We start from the raw sequence: 21,362 nt of genomic DNA on the forward strand, positions 1-21,362 counted from the left end.
TTTTTTCTGTTTTTCTATTCCAGACCCTATATAATTGTTAAGAAACAGAAGCCTGCAGTCACAAATAAGCATATGGAAGAGCTGGCTCAGGGGTACAGGTAAATAGCCAAAAGCAAAACTCCTCAGTCTCCTTAATACTCATTTATGTGATCTAAACAGAAGTAATGTTATTTGATCTGAGCTTTTAAGAAAAGTATTACATATTTTCATTTTTAGTCTCTTAATTCCTCTCTACCAGATACATCAACCTGTTAAAAACCTGTTCTTTTCTATGTGAACTTGCTTGGACATTGTAAAATATTTATCAATTTAGATCATGAGGATTACAGAGTCTTGGTGTAAATTAGCACACTCTTCAGTGTTTCTAGGACGAGAAGGATATGTTGATGTAGACATCTGACGTACTATGGGTCTCTCATCATATGGGGTTTTTAAAGTCATAGAAGGTATTTTTAGAAGTGGGACCAGATTGACAAGAGTCACAGATGTTTTACTCTTTTTATTTCGGTGACTTGTGATAACTCTATGATCTGAGAATAATGTGTTTCAAACATCGCAATGTATTGATACTTTTTGGGAGAGAAAGATGCTTTGGGCCTAAGTGAAAGCATGTATCTTCCACTGTTGCATATAAAATACTGCAGTAAAATGCTTTTTAACAATGTCCATTTCACCAATATTTTCCCAGGAATTTTGAAGATTTCTTGCATGAGAGTCTGGTTGAATATTTAGATGTGAATGAAGAAAATGACTGTAACATTGCACTCTATGAACATACAATTAATAAGTAAGTAACAACCATAATTAAAACCTGTTCTGATGATAGACACTACCTTCTTTTTTCATTTCATCTTCAATTCTTTTGTGTATTCTTAGTAGGAACTGTTAGAAGTATACTGTTTTATAAGGAAGCATAACCCATAGTTTATCCCAGGAGTATCACAAAACTGCTAACAAATAATCTTTAGATTTAATTATCCTTCCTTTTCATTTTACACTCACTGTACATTTCTTAAAAGGAATTGCTTCTCTGACTTTAATATTCGATTACTGCCAAGATTAAACTAATGAATCAGGCTACATAATGGTGTATTTATCTGTTCCAGGGTTGATTTTGTCAGTGGATGTCTGAATTCCTGTTGTCAATGCAGGAATTCCCTACCTTGTATGTTGTAAAGATATCTCTAAACTTATGTGCAATATAGACATGAAATGGTAATATGTTCACAGTGTTTCTTTTAGAACAGTGATATTTTTAGAAACATCTTTGCTCCATTTGGAATACATTATAGGACATTTATATAACTTGGTGTCTGATGCATGTGGCTGAGGTACCACTTACCTGAAATTAGAATTTTTGCAATTATGCTATTAAATGGTTAGGGAGTTTAATACTGCCACCTGATAACTATTTATGTCTTCAGTCAGGAAAGTAGTTTTCTGTTTTCCACTACCAGATGAGATATACCACTTTATTTTTGTCTTACTGTAATTTAACAAATAATGCTTTTCAGCAGAATTTTTATTCCTTAAAGGTATGAATCTCTCAAAGTACTATTTTTATACCCCTCGTTTAAAGATTGACTGGAGAATTATATAGTAACCCCACAAATAACGATTCCATCCTGGTTCCTCAAGCCAGAAACCTCAGTTTCAGCCTTGACTCCTCTTCCCCTCTACACCCACATCTAATCGCTTAACATACCATGTGGACTTTCAAAGTATACCCGGAATCTGAGCTCTTTTCACCACCTCCACCTACCGCCCTACTGCAGGCCACTGCCATTGCTTGTCTGGAGCCTTGCAAAAGGCTCCTGACTAGGTTTGCACTTGTTCCCATATAGTCTGTTCTTCATAGATCAGAATGGTCTCATCACTTCTCTTCTCAAACCACCCCCCCAGCCCCACCCCACCCAGTGGCTTTCCATCTCCCTCTGAAGTCCTTACAGAGGCCTTCACGTTCCTACAAGGAAGCTATGGCTGCAGCGTCATTTCCTCCCTCTCCCCTCTCACTCTGTTTTAACCACACTGGCCTCTTCTTCATGCTCCTGCCCCAGCCCCTCTGCCCTGGCTGTCCCCTCCACCTGGAACGCTGTCACCTACCTGCATGGCTCACTCCTTCACATCCTCCAGGTCTTCACTCAGGTACCACCTTCTCAGCGAGTTGCCCTGACCACCCTATTTAAAGTAGAAATCCCTCCTCTGACCACCCCTCTTCGCTGCTTTATTTTTCTAGTGCTTAAATCTTAAAATCTGTAAAACATGTATTTTATTGATGCATCTGTGTATTGTCTGTCTCCCGCCACTAGAAGCTTCATGAAGGCAGGGATTTTTCTCTGTTTTGTTCACTGCCATAAAGGAATATAACTATCAGTATCACCCAATCACCAAGCTATCCCATACATCAAATTAATTTATTTTAAAAATAAGAAAAAATTGGTATTAATTCATACTTATGACATTTGTTAAAATGTAGAAATGCATAAAGTAATTCCCCATCCCGCCAAACTCCACCCTCCAGAAGTAACCAGTGCAAATGGTTTAATATGTACTCGTCTAGATTTTTTTCTAAGTGAAGGCAAACATACATACCTTTTGCAATTATTTTTCAGTGTCTTGATTTTTTAACTTAATGTAATTAACATTATCATCCTGGATATTTTTCCACATTAATGTATGTATATATATATTTTATATATATATATATAATTTTATTTGCTTTTTATTACATTGTCTGACTACATATAGATAACTTATTTAATTGTTCCCCTATTGATGACTATTTAGGCTGTTTCCAGTTTTTTCACTATTGCAAGCAACAGGTCACTTAGTCTTAATTTGAGCTAAATTTAAGGCCCTTATGCATAGTGAACAGGAAGTCTCCTATTTCCTGTTCAGGATAGAAACTTAGGGTGGTTATAATTTTGAATAATAATATTCCTTTCTGTTTTGTAAAATTCGAATCCAGACTCTTACAAAAGTTTGGACTTTCAATAATTATTAGATAGTAAGATAGTATATGATCTTATGTATGTTGTTGTTATGAAAAAAGAAAAAACTTAGATCTTTACCTTCTTCATTTTCAGCTTACCCCAATCTTTACATCGGAAAAAGTAGTTTTAATTTGCATTGGTCAAATTGGCAATATATAAACAGAACAGTACATTTTAAACAAACTGTTTTATTCTAGGCTATAAAATGTCACTATAAGCTGTTTCTCTGTAAAAAACAGAAACAAAGAAAACAAAACCTAGAGCCCCTTCCCTCTCTGCTGACAAAGGCCTAAAGTGACGGAGAGGATTGAGGTTCTGCGAGGTCATAAGGTCAGAATTATATTCTTCAAACCAAGAACTACATGGAAAGCATCCTCTCTAACCAAACGAGGGACACAATTCAATACATGTGTAATGAAAAGCAAATAGATGGATAACTGGATAAGTGGGAGATCTTTTGCCATGTACATTGCAACTAATTTTCCATGATGTGTTGGGTTATCTTGGAAATCACTTCTCTTCAGAAGTACCGTAGTGCTTGCTTCAGCAGCACATATACAAAAATTGGAACGATTCAGAGAAGATTAGCATGGCCCCTGTGCAAGGATGACATGCAAATTCGTGAAGCATTCCATATTTTTAAGAGAAGATGAACATAAGACAGATAATTATTAATCTATTTCAATTTCACCAATCACATAAAAAAGAAGAAACATCTTCTTTGGAAAATTATGAAATAGTAAATAAGAACATCTCATTATATACCTATGAAGTATTATGTTGATATATAATGTATATTTAAATTGTAATACAAATGTAAGAGATGTTATGGTAAATCAGATCCTCTCAATTTGTTGATTTCAGTGGAATTTGGTACAATTATTTTGTATTTCAATTTGACTATCAAGAATAAAAAAAAAGTTATGTCATTTGGCTCAGGAAAAAAAAAAAGTACTGTAAACTGTTGAAATTATGATTAAAGTTATGCTTCAGAAACACTTGAGGAAGGGACAGAAGGTCATTGGAGACCACAGATCCTGGATGTGAGATCTGTTACTTTCAGCAAGACCTAAAAACAGTCTGGCTGCCCTTTCCCATTCAGATAGCTGAGTTGCTTTATCATTTAGCCAAAACTGAGTTTTCTGCAAAAACATATTAGGAAAGTAACCAAGATTCTAACATCTACTAGGTCAAGTCTTACTTTGTGCCCCATATCTATAGAAATATAATGCAAGTCACCATATGACTTTAAGTTTTCTTGTAGCCACATTAAAGAAGTAAAAAGAAACAGATGAAATTAATTTTAATAATTTTATTTAACCCAATATGTTTGAAAGATTATCATATCAACATGTAGCCAATATAAAAATATTGAGATATTTTACCTTTTTTTCCTACTAAGTCTTCAAAATCTGGTGTGCACTTACACCGCATCTCAATTTGGATGCTAAATTTTCATTGGAAATACTTCTTTTTTTTTTAAATTTATTTATTTTATTTATTATTTATTTTTGGCTGTGTTGGGTCTTCATTGCTGCGCGTGGGCTTTCTCTAGTTGCAGTGAGCGGGGACTACTCTTCGTTGCGGTGCGTGGGCTTCAGTAGTTGTGGCTCGCAGGCTCCAGAGCGCAGGCTCAGTAGTTGTGGCGCGTGGGCTTAGCTGCTCCGCAGCATGTGGGATCTTCCTGGACCAGGGCTCGAACCCGTGTCCCCTGCATTGGCCAGCGGATTCTTAACCACTGCGCCACCAGGGAAGCCCTCATTGGAAATACTTGATCTGATTTCATAACATTTACAATTGAAAAAGTAGAGTAATACATGTAAGTGGTTACAAACATAACTAAAAGGTTTTAAATAACTGAACTGAGCTATTTCAATTTAAATTTGAGCTTTAAAATGTAAGATAATTAAAATTAAGTAAAATTAAAAATTCAGTTTCTCAGCCATTCTAGTCTAACTTTTCAAGTGCTCAATAGCCACATTTAGCTAGTGGTTACAGTATTGGTCCCCATAGGTCTATAGTAACTATTAAAGGGGATATATTCCTCTCTCTAAAATGGTAATACAGCTTTCTCATTGATATACGTTGGAAAAGTGGGGAAAAGCAGGCCACTCATCCATATAGATATATTAAAAAAAAATTATTTTTAAGACATTTTATTGAAGTACAGTTGATTTACAATGTTGTGCCATGTAGATATTTTTGATACTGTATTTCTATGTGCTTAATATAGTAATTTCTTTAAATGAGTTATTATTAGTAGTATGTAATGATGTTTTATTTTTTATATAGGCATTCCATATTGTCTCCTATCTCTTATATTTCTACAAATAATAAAAGTTTCACTCTTTAGTTTCACTGAAAAAAATAATTTGCTTTGTTATATTTAACTGTGTTTTCCTTCTATCAGTTTTACTAGCATCAAATTTTATTGGTATGAGGTTTTATTATTATATTGATATAAATGTATGTGTTTTATATATACATTTTTGTATGTATTTATGTAAACTTAAATTTTAAGTTTAGTCCTCAGGGACCTAGATAGTAATATTTTTTATACCCTTTAAGAGATATTTATTTTACTACTTGGTGCCTAAGATGTCTGATTCTTAATTAACTTGATAGGGATACCACCCACTTGGAGATTGAACCCTTCACTCTTCTTGGCGTTTGTGCTGGCCTGATCCCATACCCTCATCACAACCAGTCCCCAAGAAACACATATCAGTGTGCCATGGGGAAACAAGCCATGGGTAAGAGTTCCTCCTTGAACTTGCTTCTAAATACTTGGATAAATACTTACGTCTTTATTCTTTTTTTTTTTAACAGCTCTTTATTGGAGTATAATTGCTTCACAATACTGTGTTATTCTTACTTCACTAGTGTTGCATGTTGGGCCAGGTCAGGCGTTGCTAACACCTGAGTGTTACCAAACTCAGGAGATTGTCTGTGGAATTCTGCAGTGCTTGTAGGTGCCCCTGTCATGTCTAAAGCTTAAACAAAAATGGAGAAAACCTCTCTGAACTTGTCCTCTTGACCAAACAAAAGGATATATAATAACTATCACAGAATTACAGGGGGGTTATAAATATAAAGAGAAAAGCCCTATATAAATGTAAATTGTTAAGCAGGAGAGATGGAAGAAAGAGCAGGAAAACTCGAGGTTAAGGGAGGAGAGCAAAAGGCAATAGAGATAAAGTTGCACAGTGTGTATTAGAATGTACTTAGTAATTGTCTGGGTGACAGTCATTGAACCCATTATATCCACGCAATTGCTCCTATAGCTCCTGAAACACTCAGTATGTGTCACACCATTTTCTGAGTTCATTTTCCTTTCTTCTTTCTATATTTCTTCCCTTTCATTCATTTATCTATTAATTTATTTATCATCCGTAGCATTTATTGAGCATCAATAATAAACCAATCATTGAGGCTGGAACCTGAAAATATAGAGAAAACACAGAGCCCTGCCCTCAGTGAGTTCACAGTCTAGCAGGAGAGACCAACAAATACAACAGTAATTCAATATAGTCTGATAAATGCCGTAGAAGATGATAGCAAGAATCTAAGGGACTAAGCAGAAAGAACACCTAAGGTTAGAGAGTGGGTTGTTTCTGAAGACCAGAACTGAACTGAGCCTTGAAAGATACTGAGTATTTCTCACAGGTATGGAAACGTAAGCGAGCAGTGTGTGGGGGAAGTCTTGGTACTTTGGTATGGCCGTTTTGTATAGTATACGCTGTAGTATGGACATAGAAGCATGGTGGAGAGATGCCATATGTTGGGGAGTTTGAGTTTTATCTTGAAGAGGATACAGAGAGGATACTAGCAAAAAAAGTTTTGCTTATAAGCTTTTTTTTGAAATGTTTTTAAAACTCATTTAAATCCTAATAAGTTTAATAGGTTTTATTTTCATTTATGTCTATGACATCAATGTGACTTGTCATCTCTGATTTAAAGTATGATACAAGGAGGTTCATAAAGAAACTGTAAAAGGTCTCTGCATTGCATTTGGGTAACAACCAGAATGCAGTTAGCTGCTCAGTTACTTACAATTAAATGCAGTTGACCATAGCTTGGCAATTAAGGCATTCTGTTTCTCCTACGGATAAAGAGTATGTATTTCCTTTCGAGTTTTTATATTGCCCTTTGGTTGGCAACAAAGACATAAGAAGCATGTTGTCCTGCTACCATTTACCTGAATGATGTAATGCCTGGACAGTTCAGAATAATTCCCAGTGGGAAAATCTAAACAGCGGCTCATCAATTTAGCCTTTCCCATTCATACTCAGCAGCAGTGTAGGCTGATTTCCCGCTTGTGCTTCTGACTTGCTAACAAGTTGAAATATACAGTACTGAATCCTGTGTGTCATGAAAGGGCTATCACTTCTATTGGGTTTACCAAACCATTTTGTTTCATGATGTGAATCCCAGCTGAAACAATACACCTTTTGTGTAGAACTTTCAGCAGAATTAACGGAAGACTAATCACTTCATCGCTAATGCCACTCTTTAGTGTGTTTGAAGATTGAAACAGAAAGAGCTGCATCTGTCTCCACTTGGCAAATCTTTTTTTTTTTTTAAATAAAGAAGTGATTGAATGAAAGAAATAATATTTTTATTTTTGTAACTCCTCTTCCTACCAAAAAAAAAAAGCCTTTTATTTTGTAGCCATGAGTATCTGAAACGTTCGGCTAGTTACCACACACAGTTAAGCAGGATCAGTGTGTACAGAAAGCCAATTCAGTGTCTGTAGAGTTCTTTTGTAGTTTTCTGTGTGAAGGTTTTTTTTCTTGTTTTGTTTTGAGTGTCATTTGCAATTCATTGTCTGTGTTTTCTGAGGTTGGTGTATTCAGCTGCTCTGACCCTGGGTCCTGCACATTTAGCTCCTTGGATACAATCCTCTGACGTGACTGCTGACGCTAGGAAGACAAAAGCCACTGAATATCTTAAGTAATAAAAAAAAGCCTTTGTTACTGTTTGTTATTATAAAACACCTGACTGGAAAGAAAAGCCATGAGATTAGAGTATATTTAAAGTTTGCACATGAGAAGGCCACCTTGCTCTTTGGACACTGTAGTAGCTGCAGAAGTATTGAGCGAGGGCTATAGGAAAACTCGCAAAAGGAAAGAGGCCGGCAGAGGGAGAGACCCAGAACAGAGACCTGGGTCTGAAGAACAGAGATCCAGAACAGAGACCTGGCTCTTTGAGTTGGACTTCTCGGAGTTATTTTAATTCCCTGCTGTCTTGACAGCTGATAACTAAAAGTCACACTATCCCATTTTAAATATTAGCCATGCTGAAGACAATATACATCTCAGAGACTCTGTGTGGATTTTCTAACATAATATTTTAGTTGCTGTTCATCTGTTAGTCCATGTGGAAAGTGAAAGACAGGATCCCAGAATTAATTTGCTAAATACTCTAACCAACCTGAAAGTTTACTATATACATTTTACTACCAATCCCTCCCATTCAACAGAGTGAAAAAATAAGAGAAAGTCATTTTCTGTCACTACGAAGGAGACCAAGACAGCACAAACCATAGAGACTGAGAGCCTTACCTTGTACATAAGAGAGGGCTGACTTGATTCCAACATGAAACACCAGCAGAGGGTGTTTCTTAAATCTAAGGCTCTTTAAATTATTCATAAAGTTCAAGTTTCCACACAGCGTCTTACTGTGCTACTGAGAAACACCTCCCTTCCATGGATATGGCTCTGTTTGTTGTGACATGGTTCAGAGCAAGAAGTCAGGTAGACGTGTGTGGAAATGGAAAGGTCTCCAGGTCACTCAGTGCTACAAGTGAAGGCTGTGTGATGGGGCTGCATTGTATGCTCTCTCCCTGGCACCAGACACCAAGTTCACATGAGTCACACTTTCATATCCTGCCCATTTTATTAGTTGGCAATCCTCTAGTGGAACACTTTCTCCTCTTTAAAAGGATCTTTTAGTCACTATCAGCTCGGTTAATGAATATGCATCACATACCTCCTCCAGCCCCCGCTCTTTCTCACCACCCCTTCCTCCTTCAACTCCAAATTGCTGGGACTGTTTTGTCTTTTGTTTTTTTAAAGTCAGGAGCTAATGCAACTTCTGTTTTGGTTTTTGTTTTCAATAGAGTCTCTTCCTAAGTGGGTAGTTCCTTCTCTCGTATCCCCCACTTTACAGCAGGATGGGATGTACTAGAAATAGGCTGGAGAATTTTAAAGTATTAAAAACACATAATATACAAAGATCCTCATAAAATGTTGTTTCATTCTACATCTCCTCTTCTCCCACTTTCTGTTTGAATTTTTTTTTTAGACTATTTATTTTTTTATCCATTTGGGGATACAAAATGAAAAGATGTCTTGACCAAATTATCCCTGGCAATTCTTTTTTAGAATTCTGTTGGTTAAAAAAAAAATAAGATCATTGTAGCTATTTTAGATGTAAGCTTATGGACAGTTCCTGAGACTAGAATGTTAATAATGAGCACTTACGGAGGTAAAATTAAAGTTCAGTATGTTGGGTTAGAGTTGGAGGTAGAATAGGTGGTATTGCAGGGTGATGGGTGTATATTTTCTTTACTAATATTGTTAATACTAGTCATAATGAATGCTGCCACTTAGTGACTACCCAAATGATTTACGTACATTTCTTTTAAATCATCTTAATAATCCTGTCAACTATAATACATACCTTTTTTGTTTCTGACAAGGAAACTGAATTCCAGTTTGGTTGAGAAACTTATAAGAAGTTACATTATATCTTTTACACCATGACATTTGTAAAACTTACTAAAATTTTTCTCCACTGAAACTAACTTCTTTCCTCACTTTTTCCAATTCACTGTGGATCATGATGAAGGTACCTTCCCTGCTACACCATAGATTATAAGTTCCTTGAGGACAGGAACTATGTCTGTTCTTTATTACTATATCCCTTGGGCCTAACCTAGTGCCAGTTTAGTAGGTACTTAATAAATGTTTCAACAACGAATAAATCTCTGAGCACATTAAAATTGTTAAGAAATCACATGCAGATTTTTGAAAACAATCTTTGAAATGAAGAACTAAGTTGGAAGACATACAACCTGGTGTTTAGACTTACCCTGAAACCACAGTAATGATATTGACATTAGGGTAGACATATAGTTCAATGGAACAGAATCCAGAAGTAGACCCACACATTTATGGGCAATTGATTTTTGATGAGCATATCAGGGCAATTTAGAGGAAAGGAAAATCTTCTCAACAAAATAAAATGTCTCAGTATCTATACAGAAAAAAAGGAACATCAGCTTCTACCTCATACCATACAAAAAGTTAATACAGAATGAATCACAGCCCTAAATGTAAGAGCTAAAACTGTAAAACTTATAGAAGGAAACTTAAGCAAAAATCCTTGTGAACTCAAATCACCTAAGATTTCTTAGGTAGAATACCAAAAGCACAAAGTATAAAAAAGGAAAAAATTAATAAATTGGACTTTCTCAAAATTAAACCTTTTCTCTTTGAAAGATACTGTTCAGAATATGAAAGACACCATTAAGCCACAGAATGGGAGAAGGTATTTGCAATACGTATATCTGATAGAGGATTTGTATCCAGTATATGTACAAAGAACTCTTCGATAATAAGACAACCCAAGTAAAAGGGGAAAAAAAAACTCAGACACCTCACAAAGGAATAACCAATAAGCTTATGAAAATATGTTCAACGTTATTAGTCGTCAGGTAAATGTAAATTTCTGTGAGATATGACTGCACACTCATTAGAACGACTCAATTGAAAAAGACCGACATTCTAAGTGTTTGTGAGGATGTGGAGCAGCCAGAATGCTCACACACTGATGAAAATGTAAAACAGTAAAAATCACTTTGGAAAATTCTTAAGTTGTTTCTGAAAGTTAACCATACCCTCAGCAAACCACGCAGAAGCTCCACTCCTATGTATTTATTCAAGAGAAATGAATATACAAAGACTTGTGCTTGAATGTTCATAGCAACTTTTGTTCACAGTAGCCCAAAATGGGAAACATCCCAAATATCCATCAGCAGTTGAATGGATAAACAAAATGTATATTCATATGATGGAATACTATGCAGCAATAAAAAGGAATGAACTCTGTTACACACAGCCACGTGGATGCATCCCAGAATCATGCTACATGAAAGAAGCAGCACAAGAGTGTACATACTGTATGATTCCATTTATATAAAATTCTAGAAAATGCAAACTGATCTATACTGATAAACATATCCTTGATTGCCTGGGGCCAGGGACAGAGGGAGGGACCTTTTGGGAGTATTGAAAATGTTCTGGATCTTGCCTCTGGTGGTGGTTTCACAGATGCATATATCTGTCAGAGCTCATCAACTTGTACACTTTAAATGGGTGAAGTTTATTGTAATTCAATAATATTGATTAAATAAAAAGAAATTGGGCAAAGGAGGATGGGAAAAAATAGATAAATGTATAAAACTTCATTTTATGTTTGTCAGTATACATTTTCTAAACTATGTGTATCCTTACATTTTTTCATCTCACCTTAAAATAATAAACTTCTTCACTGTTTTAACGTACACTTACATACCTTGTTATGCCAACCTGTGACTCCTTAAGAAAGTTTTGATCAAGAAAATAAGACTTTATAGGAAAGATTATGTCCTGGGTAGTAAGAAAATGAAATCATTGGAGATTATAGTTATAGCAAAATGGGACAGTAGAAGGAGAATTCAGCTTATAGATATTCTTGTTGCATGCGTTATTATATATATGAAGTGCCCTTAAGGAAGCTGAAAATACTAATAGAGGCATCCCAGTTTGAGCATGTGCTTCACCGCAGACTAGTGTTATAATGTAATTTCTACATGACATTTTCTTAAAAAAGCTTGCTTATTGGTAAAAATAACCAATCATTCATAATTTTTATAAAATTATGGTGTGTGGTGGCATTTGGAAGTTTTATAATTTAGAAGTCATAGTTTATAGATCATGTTTTAACCTACACACCCATTGTCAGTGCTGCTAAAGATGTGTATATATGTATACACCTACAACTTCTTTAAAAAGTCTTTAAAGAAAAATTTCTGATGAGATCATAAGCACCAAACTTTTGCTAAACCATTTTGCTGTTCATCTATTCGATGGTCAGTTGCAGTACCCAAGAATTAAGTTCTGGGCCTGGTAGCACAATTTATAGCAGGATCCCCGTCTCTTTCACCATTGTTTAGAGGTGCAGCCGGCTGTGCTTCCCTGCTGCATAATAATGCTCGTCTCAGGTTTCAGAGGACATGTTTGGCAGCCTAGTGGGACATTGCCTGAATCCTTGTCTCATTGGAGCTGAAATCTCAACATAAATTTGAAATGATTTCATGTAAAAGAACCAACTTATTGTCAGTGAACAATCCAAGCAGCAACAATTTTCTTTCTAAAACAGGAAGTGATCTATTACCAGGTATCCTGCCCAGTTTATTAGTTGGCACTAAAATAACATTAATTGGCAATTTATAGTGTAAACTTGACAAAAATTTGATGAGGTTCAGTTAGCTATTGTTTTTCAGCTGACGCTTGATAAATTTTCTAGAGACTTAAGCACAAATATGTATTCTCATAATTTCGTTTACTTGACATTTATTGGGCATCGGTGGTGAGCCCAGCACTGTACCAGGTGCTCGTTTCTTTAGAGCCCCACAGATTTCATTATTTCTTTCAATAGTAATCGTCAAGGAGTATTGTACCATATCATTTTTGCTACCTGAATAGGTTATTTTCATCCCTGAATTGAAATCACCATTGATTTAATGACATAAGAGAAAAAGGTAAAGAAAATAAATACTGAGTTTTGGTATCTGCTCACATTAAAGCTTAACTCCATTAAATGGCACGTTAACGTCTTGGGGTGGGTGAGGGTTGTAGATGCGCCACTCAGGGCAGGAAAGAAGAGATACCTGGGAGAAGCCCACACTCAAGCTCAACAGTAGGACAAACATGAGTTTCCTGGTTTTTAAGGTCTCTGAGTAGGAGTGATTGTGTGTTCACAAGCCCAGGAGACTGAAAGCCTTTTTTCAGGCAGGTCTTTGAACCCTAATGCACCCCAATGGGGAAAAAGAAGAAGGGTAGGAAACATTCTGGTTTCACTTTCCGATGACAGTGATACCCCTCCAAGGTCCAATCAGGTGGAAAGGCTGATTGCTAAGGAGAGAAAAGCCTATCCCTGATTGGACAGGGCCCTGGATTCCCTAGGGGAAGGGACCCTGCCTTTCCCCATTTTATCTCCAATGCTGGGCACAGAGTAGGTGTTTATTAACTGCTTAATAAATGAATAGTTAAGCAAATGGGTAAGTCTGCTCTTCTCTGCTTTCACTCTCCTCTTCATCCTGTTCCCTCCCTTTTTTCCTGCTTTCTTTTCATTTAGAACATTTGTAATTGTTGATTTCTTTTGATGAAATGTATCTGTTTGTCCTACTGTATAAGCTTTTTGCCTCTCAGCACTGGGGGGTGTTCTCCAATTGCAACTGGAAATGTGCCTGGAACATAGTAGAACCAAATACAGAATTGTTGACTTACATGTGAAATTAACCAGTGGAGACTAAAACTCGTCAAATGGGATCAATTTTATAAATCCAAAAAGTTGAAATTATTTAGATTAGTACACCTTGAATGTGATTTTTCTTCTTTGTAGGATTTTTAACATAACTGAGAAAAATTGTTTTTAAAAGTTGTTAATCACTATGAGAGTATTGCTTTTTAAATATTTGACCTGAAGATTTTCTTCATTTTAATTAGTAAAATTAATGTGTTTATCTCTGTATTCATTGGTAGCTAATTATTTGATATAATAGAAAGTTGCATCTCATTTTCTCCAATATCAATGAAGGTACCATTGGATACAACCAGCGGAACAGAATTGATACTCTCATGTATCTCCTGGCATATCCACAAAAACCCATGGTTAAAACAAAGACTATTGAGTTGATAGAATTTGAGAAACTGCCAGCTGGACAGAACGCGACAGTTGCTGTGATGAGTTATAGTGGCTATGATATAGAAGATGCTCTTGTTTTAAACAAGGCTTCCTTGGACAGAGGTAAGTGAATTTTCAAAGCTCTAACACCAAAGGTGCTTTGTGCAGATTTAGATACAGGCATGATCAATATGAAAGTCACTTGATGTCAAAATGGTAATGTCAGTTTCAAGTGATTTGAATTTTATAATATACAAACAGGAGGTGGTTATGTTTTGGTGTTAGCATTTTTTAAATGAATATTATATAGAGGTAATTAGTTAAATATTAATAAGGAATCTTTTTTTTCCTTTAATTTATTGCTGACTTGAGACAATTTAACAGAAAATGTGTAAGAACTTGTTTATTTCCTAGCAGGAATTACAATAAGTGAAATATGTTTTTTGAAAATAGTTATATATTCAACAACAAACCTGTTTGAGAGGACAGTAGCAATATTTGTATGTAAGAGGCTATTTTTTTAATTGTATATCTCAACCCTATAATGCTGTACCTTTTTGTTAGCAAAATGATAAAAGTACACATACACAAACCCTGGCTCATTGTTTTTACGTTTTTCTTCCCCAGTTTTGACAGTTTACTTTTGCAGGTCCCCACTTGGTGGTTTGTTGGCCATCACCTGATCTGCGGTCTGACTTCTGTCTTCATCGTCTGTTTCTCTCCTTCCTCCCTACGTACCCACTCTGCCTTCCCCTTCACTCTTCCTAGTTGCTAGGCAGCCATAATAGTACTCCTAGACATGTGTCTTTGGCATTAATGTTGGCTGCACTTAATTTATGCCTCTTTTTTTCCTCCAAATGACAACAGCCATGCTTTAAAACTAGGTGTTTTCCTTTCTGATTAACTGGTTACATTTATGTGGAAATCTGAAGACTTTGTGATATCTGTCAGAAACCCCACAACACAATTTAATGATCTGAGTTTACTGTCCTCTTGCTTTTAAGCTCCCACCTGTAAATAAAATGTCCATTTACACTTAGAAGAAAACGCTTCTGATTTCATGCAGTTCAGATTCACACAGCACTCCAGCACGTTGCACTTAATGGCCATTGTACGAAATTTCAAGATCATGTAATGTTTCCAAAGCAGCTGGCTCTCTGAGCCGAGTTTATTATGGCCATACACAATTTACCAGGAGCCATAATGACGAAGACCTTTCTCGAAGACACACAGATATCTTCATCTACTATCCAGTTGTAGAAATGTGTTGTTTCATCGCATGGTCACCTTCATATTTAAAAAATTACATTAGAGCACTGAGATTTTATTTAGAAATCCACTCTTCCCTGATTGATTTTCTGACTCACATTCTTAGATTTCTTGAAAGAGTTCTGCTTTTGGTGGAGAATCATAAGCAAAGGATTTTACAGCTATGCATTTATTTCTTCAGTAATAGCTGGCATTTAATCTGGAGACTTTTTCCTGTTTAAGTGAACTCTGACATGGCTCAGTATATACTCAGGAGACTAGAGGGAGAATCCAGTTTAAAATAACTGCTTGGCCAAAGGGGAAAAAAGAAATACAGCCATAGCATGTTAGGAAATGTTATTTAGTGCAGGATTGGCAGCTCTTTTGAACAACTGACGAATCTCTTTGTGGGATTCAGTGGTTGAGTTTTTTGCTCCATCTAAAGGTTTTCTTCTGTTCATTTTGCTTACTTTTCTTAATGTTTAGATTGTTAATTGGTCCTAGCACTTTTCCCTCATCCACTAGATAAATGTGGTCTAAAAATGTAATCAGAGTAAACTCTCATCTTCAGGGCAGCGGTGAACTGTCTCTCCCATTAAAATTATTTGATTGCTCCTTTTTATTCTCTCTCCTCTCTGGAGAAAAATTAATGTTTTTGTTTGCTTGTTTGGGACTTCCTCTAAATGCCAAAATCAGCAAAAGGAAAACCTTCCAGAGAAGGTTAGCAGAAGTTATGCACCAAAATGATGTATGAGAAGAACGCTGGCTGATCAGTGAACTCGGTCTGTCTCAACTCAGCCACCAGCTTGCTGGGTGACCTTGGCCACTTAATTTCTCTGCTCCTCACTCGTAGCACCTGTAGGATAGAGGGGTTAAACCAAGTGATCTCTAAGGCCCTTTCCAGTTTTCATGTGCTATGGCTCTGTGCTCTCAAAGAATCCCAGTGACATTCTTAGGTCTCTGTCACTTTCCTCCAACCTGACGAGGTATATTCCATGCTGGAAAATGGTTGTAGAGATTCTAGTGTTTATATGGTTAGTACGTAGAGATCCTGAGCCAGTTCTTCAAGTTATCAGATTGTTATATGGTTTGGCCAGTCTCAGATTATCTAAATGTAGAGCAGTTTTGGGGTGTTTTTTTGGAAGGGAAGGGAGGTAGAGTGTAGTGGGTTGTTGAATAACACAAATCTTGACTTCTCATAGTTTCATATTACTTGTGGTTCTGAACCCATTTTGGTTTCATTTTAGGCTTTGGGCGTTGCCTTGTATATAAAAATGCTAAATGTACTTTGAAACGATATACCAATCAGACTTTTGATAAAGTGATGGGGCCGATGTTGGATGCTGCTACAAGGAAACCCATCTGGCGACATGAAATTTTAGATGCAGATGGTATTTGTTCTCCAGGTAAAAGCCTTTAAAAATTTTTTTAATGTATACATTTTTAAATTATGAAAGTTATTCAACAGTATTTCTAAATGTTTGGTATACAGGGCAGAAAAAATAGCAACCTGTAAAACCCTATCCTAACTCAACCAGTGTGGTCACTTTTGATGAATTTCCTTCCAGTCTGTTTTTCTATGCATACGTTTTTACATAACAGCAATCTATTGTAGTTATACTTTTCTACTTATTATTTTGAATAGAGCCACTTTAAGGAAATATTTAGAATAAGGTCGTGTCCCTGCATCTACACCAGTATTTCATCATTTGTGCATTTAGCTTACAGACTGACTTCAGAATCTTCTTCCACTAAAAATTGTGACTCTGTTGTACTTATAAACCTGTGATGAATTTTGTTGATACAACCCACAGCCCCTGCCCCGATGAGTCTTGTAGGCTAGCGTGGGAGACTAACGTTGATCAAAGGATCACACACAAACATAGGTCAAATTACAACCAGGTTAAGGAATCATATAAGGAGCTATGAGGCCATTTTATGGCAAGAGTATTTGACCTAGTCAGGAAGATCGAGGTAGCCTTCCCTGGGGAGGTGACCGACAGCTGCAGGATAAGTGGGGTTAACCAGTGAAGCGGAAGGGGGGTGGTGTCTAGGCGGGGGAAGGGCTTGTGCAGGTGTCCTGCAGCTCGCTCACTAAAGGACCCTGAGGAAGGCCAGTGTGCCTATGGGGATGGGGGGGAGGGGCAGGGGGAGAGGCAGGGCGCAGTGTGGAAAAGAAAGTAGAAGGGAGCCAAGATAGAGGGGACCAAATGAGAGCTCTTGAGGCCACCAGGCGACAGGAGCCGCGGGGAGGTGGCGAGAAGGGGGGCTGGGTTGGAAAGGTGGGTGGGAGAGGAAGTCCACACGGCCCTGCCCACGGATGCTGCCCAGGGGGTGAGTGCCCGGCGGTAATGCTGCATCCGCTGTGGTGCCCCGAGTCACGTGGCACATGGCTTCCCCTACCTCTCGCTGCCTTTGTTTCTTGGAGAATTTCTCTCACTCTTAAACCTGGGTGCTGTGGCAGGGAAAACAAGCGCAGTGACAGTAGTGTAGTAGTTGGTCTTTGAGCTTGCCATGAACAGGTACCAAGCAAAGGTGAGAATAGCAGGAATATCAAAGAAATATTTGTATTTTCTCGTTGTCCAGGTTAGGTTGGTGGTGACTTATTACTGGTTGAAATAACTAGTAAGTGGCCCAAACCTGTTCTAACACTCAAGGAGATATTTTAAATTGCTACCTACTGACATGAATTTTCTCGCATTAATATGGTCCCCTAAATGAGTTTCTTAATTTTATACACAGTGTGATCTTAATCTATGGGTTTTTCAAATGGGCTTGCAAAGTTACAGACAAGCCCTGTTGAGCTCTAGTTCCCACTGTGTGGACTTTGTTTTCTTCCATTCCTGGATTTCATGCACCAAGTCTAATCACATGGTTTTATGCACCAATTATCTTTGCGTTCCACACAGATGATAGTGATTTGTCTAACACCCTTCTCTCTTTCTTAGGTGAGAAAGTAGAAAACAAGCAAGTGCTTGTAAATAAGTCCATGCCCACAGTGACTCAGATTCCCTTGGAAGGAAGTAATGTGCCCCAGCAGCCGCAGTACAAAGATGTGCCCATCACGTATGTATTGGAAATACATTGTAAGGTTTTTAAAAAGAAGGAATAGGGGAAATTGGAAGTTAGCTCCTTTTGGCTGCTGACTCCCAGATAGACATCTGCCCAGTTTCAGCTCCATACCAGCACCTGGACAGCAGGGGCCCCAAACCCAGATCCAAACCATCTTTCTCCCCTCGCCTACCCCAGCCTCAGACATGCTCCTTCTGGGTCCCTCTCTTGGTGAGTGGCACCGCCATCCTGACTCCTTTCTATTACAAACCTTAATTCGGTAAATCCTGTAAGTTCTGTCTCCTTAGCAGTTCTCTTATCCACCAATGATAGCTGTAGCTGTCTGAGTTTGGCCCTCCTCTCCTGCTAGACTCGTTGTTATTGGTGACCACTTATCCGCCTCCAGTCTTGTACCTCCCCACATCTCTCAGGCTCTCTCTGTTACTGCCAGAGTAATTTTTTCCCCTAAATTACTCATCTGTTCATGTTAACTCTATTGAGTAACTAGAATAAAACTTGAGTAGATTGAGTAAAACTCTCAGTGACAGTGTTGCCTGTAGGATAAAGGCCAAATGAAATAGTAATACATACACGACTGTCCGTGACCCTTGGCATACGTCTCTAGCCTTACCCTTTTGCACATTGGCCCCCATATTTCTAGTAAATTGTCTCTTATTCTCCAAATGTTCTATCTGACTGCAGTGCATTTACTCATGCTGCTCCCTCTGCCTGGAATTTCATTCCCCCTGGTCAGGACTCAGCTCTAGGGTCCCCTCCTCTGGGAAGCAGTCCTTGATAGCCTGCCCCTCCCTGCTACCACTGTCATCCCCAACCCCTGGTGGGACTGACTGTCATCTCCCTCGGGCCTTTCCTCTTCCCCATACCACTGATAACCTTCTTGCACTTACCTTTCTCTCTTCCTTTATTGGTTGTGTTTCTTCGGGGCAGGAACCATGTCTACTTAATCTTTGTATGTCCAGAGCCTACAAGGATCTGACACAGAGTAGACTCTTAATAATGGTATGAAAAACAGATAAGAGGTGAAGTGTGTGAAAAAATTCACGATGGGAGAGCTGAGTAGATAAAAGTAATATTTAAAAAGTGGTTAATAATTTGGAGTTGAGTAACAGGCTCCAGCTCAAACCCCAGGTCTGCTTTGTATGAGGCATATGTCCTGGACAAGTGCTTAACCTCTCTTAGCATCGGTTTTCCTATAAGTTTTCCTTATTCCTTATTTCCTGTAAAGGAATAACAATGTGTGAATAGTATGTGCGGTGAAGATTAAATGGCATTATGCCTGCCTCATAATAAATGTTAGCCATTTTAAACTAGGACTGTGCAAGGGATAGTGTCACATTTGAATTTGTTATTGAAAAATGAAAGTCATTTTTTCAGAGCCCAAAATGGGAATGTCAAAATATTCTGTGATAGGTATTACATAAAATATGGCCAGGGTGATAGGTTCACAAAGGGCAGTTTGAAAACTCTGCTTTAGTGACTTCCTCTTAATATTAGCTACAAAGGGGCAACGGATTCATATATTGAAAAAGTGATGATATCTTCGAATGCCGAAGATGCTTTTCTGATCAAAATGCTGCTGAGACAGACAAGGCGTCCAGAAATTGGAGACAAATTCAGCAGTCGTCATGGGCAAAAAGGTAAGTTGTTTCATTTCTCAACTTTTTAATAAAACTATAGTAAAATATTTATTAACCACTTTATATAAGAACTACTTTATAACTCTGCTCATTAGAAAAATTTAGTATGTTTGAAAAATTATTACTGTGTTCTCAAAAGTATTCTTGTTTTATTTCTCAGATTAACCTGTTTATATTTTAATGGCATTTAAAAATATACCATGGTTTTGCTTCGCTATGCTATTTATTTCATTCTACAACTGCTTGGACCAAAATTATAATTATAAATACATTCTAGATGATGTACCTACTAAAGTACAAGTGGCTGTTCAGAAATAAATAGTAATACCTATTTTTTATGAAAGGTATATATTTAAAATACTGTATGTTCTGCTGGGGCATAGTATCATAGGATGTCAGCACCACAAGATACCTTTATCTGCCCCTTTATTTAACAGATGAGAAGTTCACACTCCGCTTGGTAAGCAGCCAGTCACGGCTGCCCAGCTAGTCACTGAGCTGGTGTTAGACCCCTGCTCTCCCGCCTGCAGTGCATGCTTTGTCCACCGCACGGTGATCCTCCTCCTAGATGCTGCTTCTCCATCTGAGCCCGCTGGCGAGCCTCACCCTTTCCACTGACGGTCAATGCTGGGTTTTCATTCATTTTTGGTTTTGTTTTGTTTTGTTTTGTTTTTTATCTTCAAGAAATGTGTGCACTGTGTCACTATTGATTAACTCATCAGTAAGGTCTCTTCTAGTCAATATATACCTAGTATTTTAAGTTTGTCCTGGGGTTTGAATTTTTTCTCTGTCTGCCACTTACTGGTTTTAAGAACAGCAACAGCAGCTAACACTTTTGTAGCACTAACTGTGTGTGCGGCAGTGTCTTCAGCACATTATATTTCCTAACTCATTTGTTTTTTACGCAATCTCAGGAGGTAGGTAGTGTTACGATCTGCATTTTATAGATGAGGAAGCAGAGGCACAGAAAGGTGTTAGCCGCTTGCCCAAGGTCCCCAGCTGGTGGCAGAACTCGTTTCTAAACCCTAGCAGCCTGGCTTCAGAGTCCATGCTCTTAACTAACTACTGTGCTATCCTGACTGTTAAGCAGTTAGGATTGTGCCTGACACATAGTAAGTGCTCAAGAAGTGAGAGCAATGATCATTAATATTGGCTGTTATTCATTCACTCTTCAACTTTGAACCTCACCTTTGCTTATAAATTGCTGGTATGGTATCTTCTTGGTTTTTGTTTTTTGTTTTTTTAATTTTATTTATTTATTTATTTATGACTGTGTTGGGTCTTCGTTTCTGTGCGAGGGTTTTCTCTAATTGCGGCAAGTGGGGGCCACTCTTCATCGCGGTGCGCAGGCCTCTCACTGTCGCAGCCTCTCTTGTTGCGGAGCACAGGCTTCAGACGCGCAGGCTCAGTAATTGTGGCTCACGGGCCTGGTTGCTCCGCAGCATGTGGGATCTTCCCA

The 21,362-nt window shown here is 37.7% G+C and overlaps 1 protein-coding gene and 1 non-coding gene across 3 annotated transcripts in view; both read left to right on the top strand.

Moving 5' to 3' along the window:
- The window catches only part of POLR3B (RNA polymerase III subunit B), a 114,527-nt gene that overhangs the window by 59,858 nt on the left and 33,307 nt on the right, over window positions 1-21,362 (top strand). For both annotated transcript variants that reach the window (XM_036866519.1, XM_036866520.1), the window contains exons 17-23: window positions 24-98; window positions 689-787; window positions 5,619-5,746; window positions 13,860-14,069; window positions 16,442-16,600; window positions 18,143-18,260; window positions 19,761-19,903. In XM_036866519.1, the coding sequence (XP_036722414.1) occupies window positions 24-98; window positions 689-787; window positions 5,619-5,746; window positions 13,860-14,069; window positions 16,442-16,600; window positions 18,143-18,260; window positions 19,761-19,903 (932 nt within the window). The remainder of the gene's footprint in view (window positions 1-23; window positions 99-688; window positions 788-5,618; window positions 5,747-13,859; window positions 14,070-16,441; window positions 16,601-18,142; window positions 18,261-19,760; window positions 19,904-21,362) is intronic.
- Window positions 3,528-3,634, top strand: LOC118902960. Its single transcript, XR_005021670.1, has one exon. It is a non-coding gene; the product is annotated as a U6 spliceosomal RNA (small nuclear RNA).

This window comes from Balaenoptera musculus, chromosome 10, assembly GCF_009873245.2.
Source record: "Balaenoptera musculus isolate JJ_BM4_2016_0621 chromosome 10, mBalMus1.pri.v3, whole genome shotgun sequence".
In the NCBI taxonomy this organism is placed as follows: Eukaryota; Metazoa; Chordata; class Mammalia; order Artiodactyla; family Balaenopteridae; genus Balaenoptera; species Balaenoptera musculus.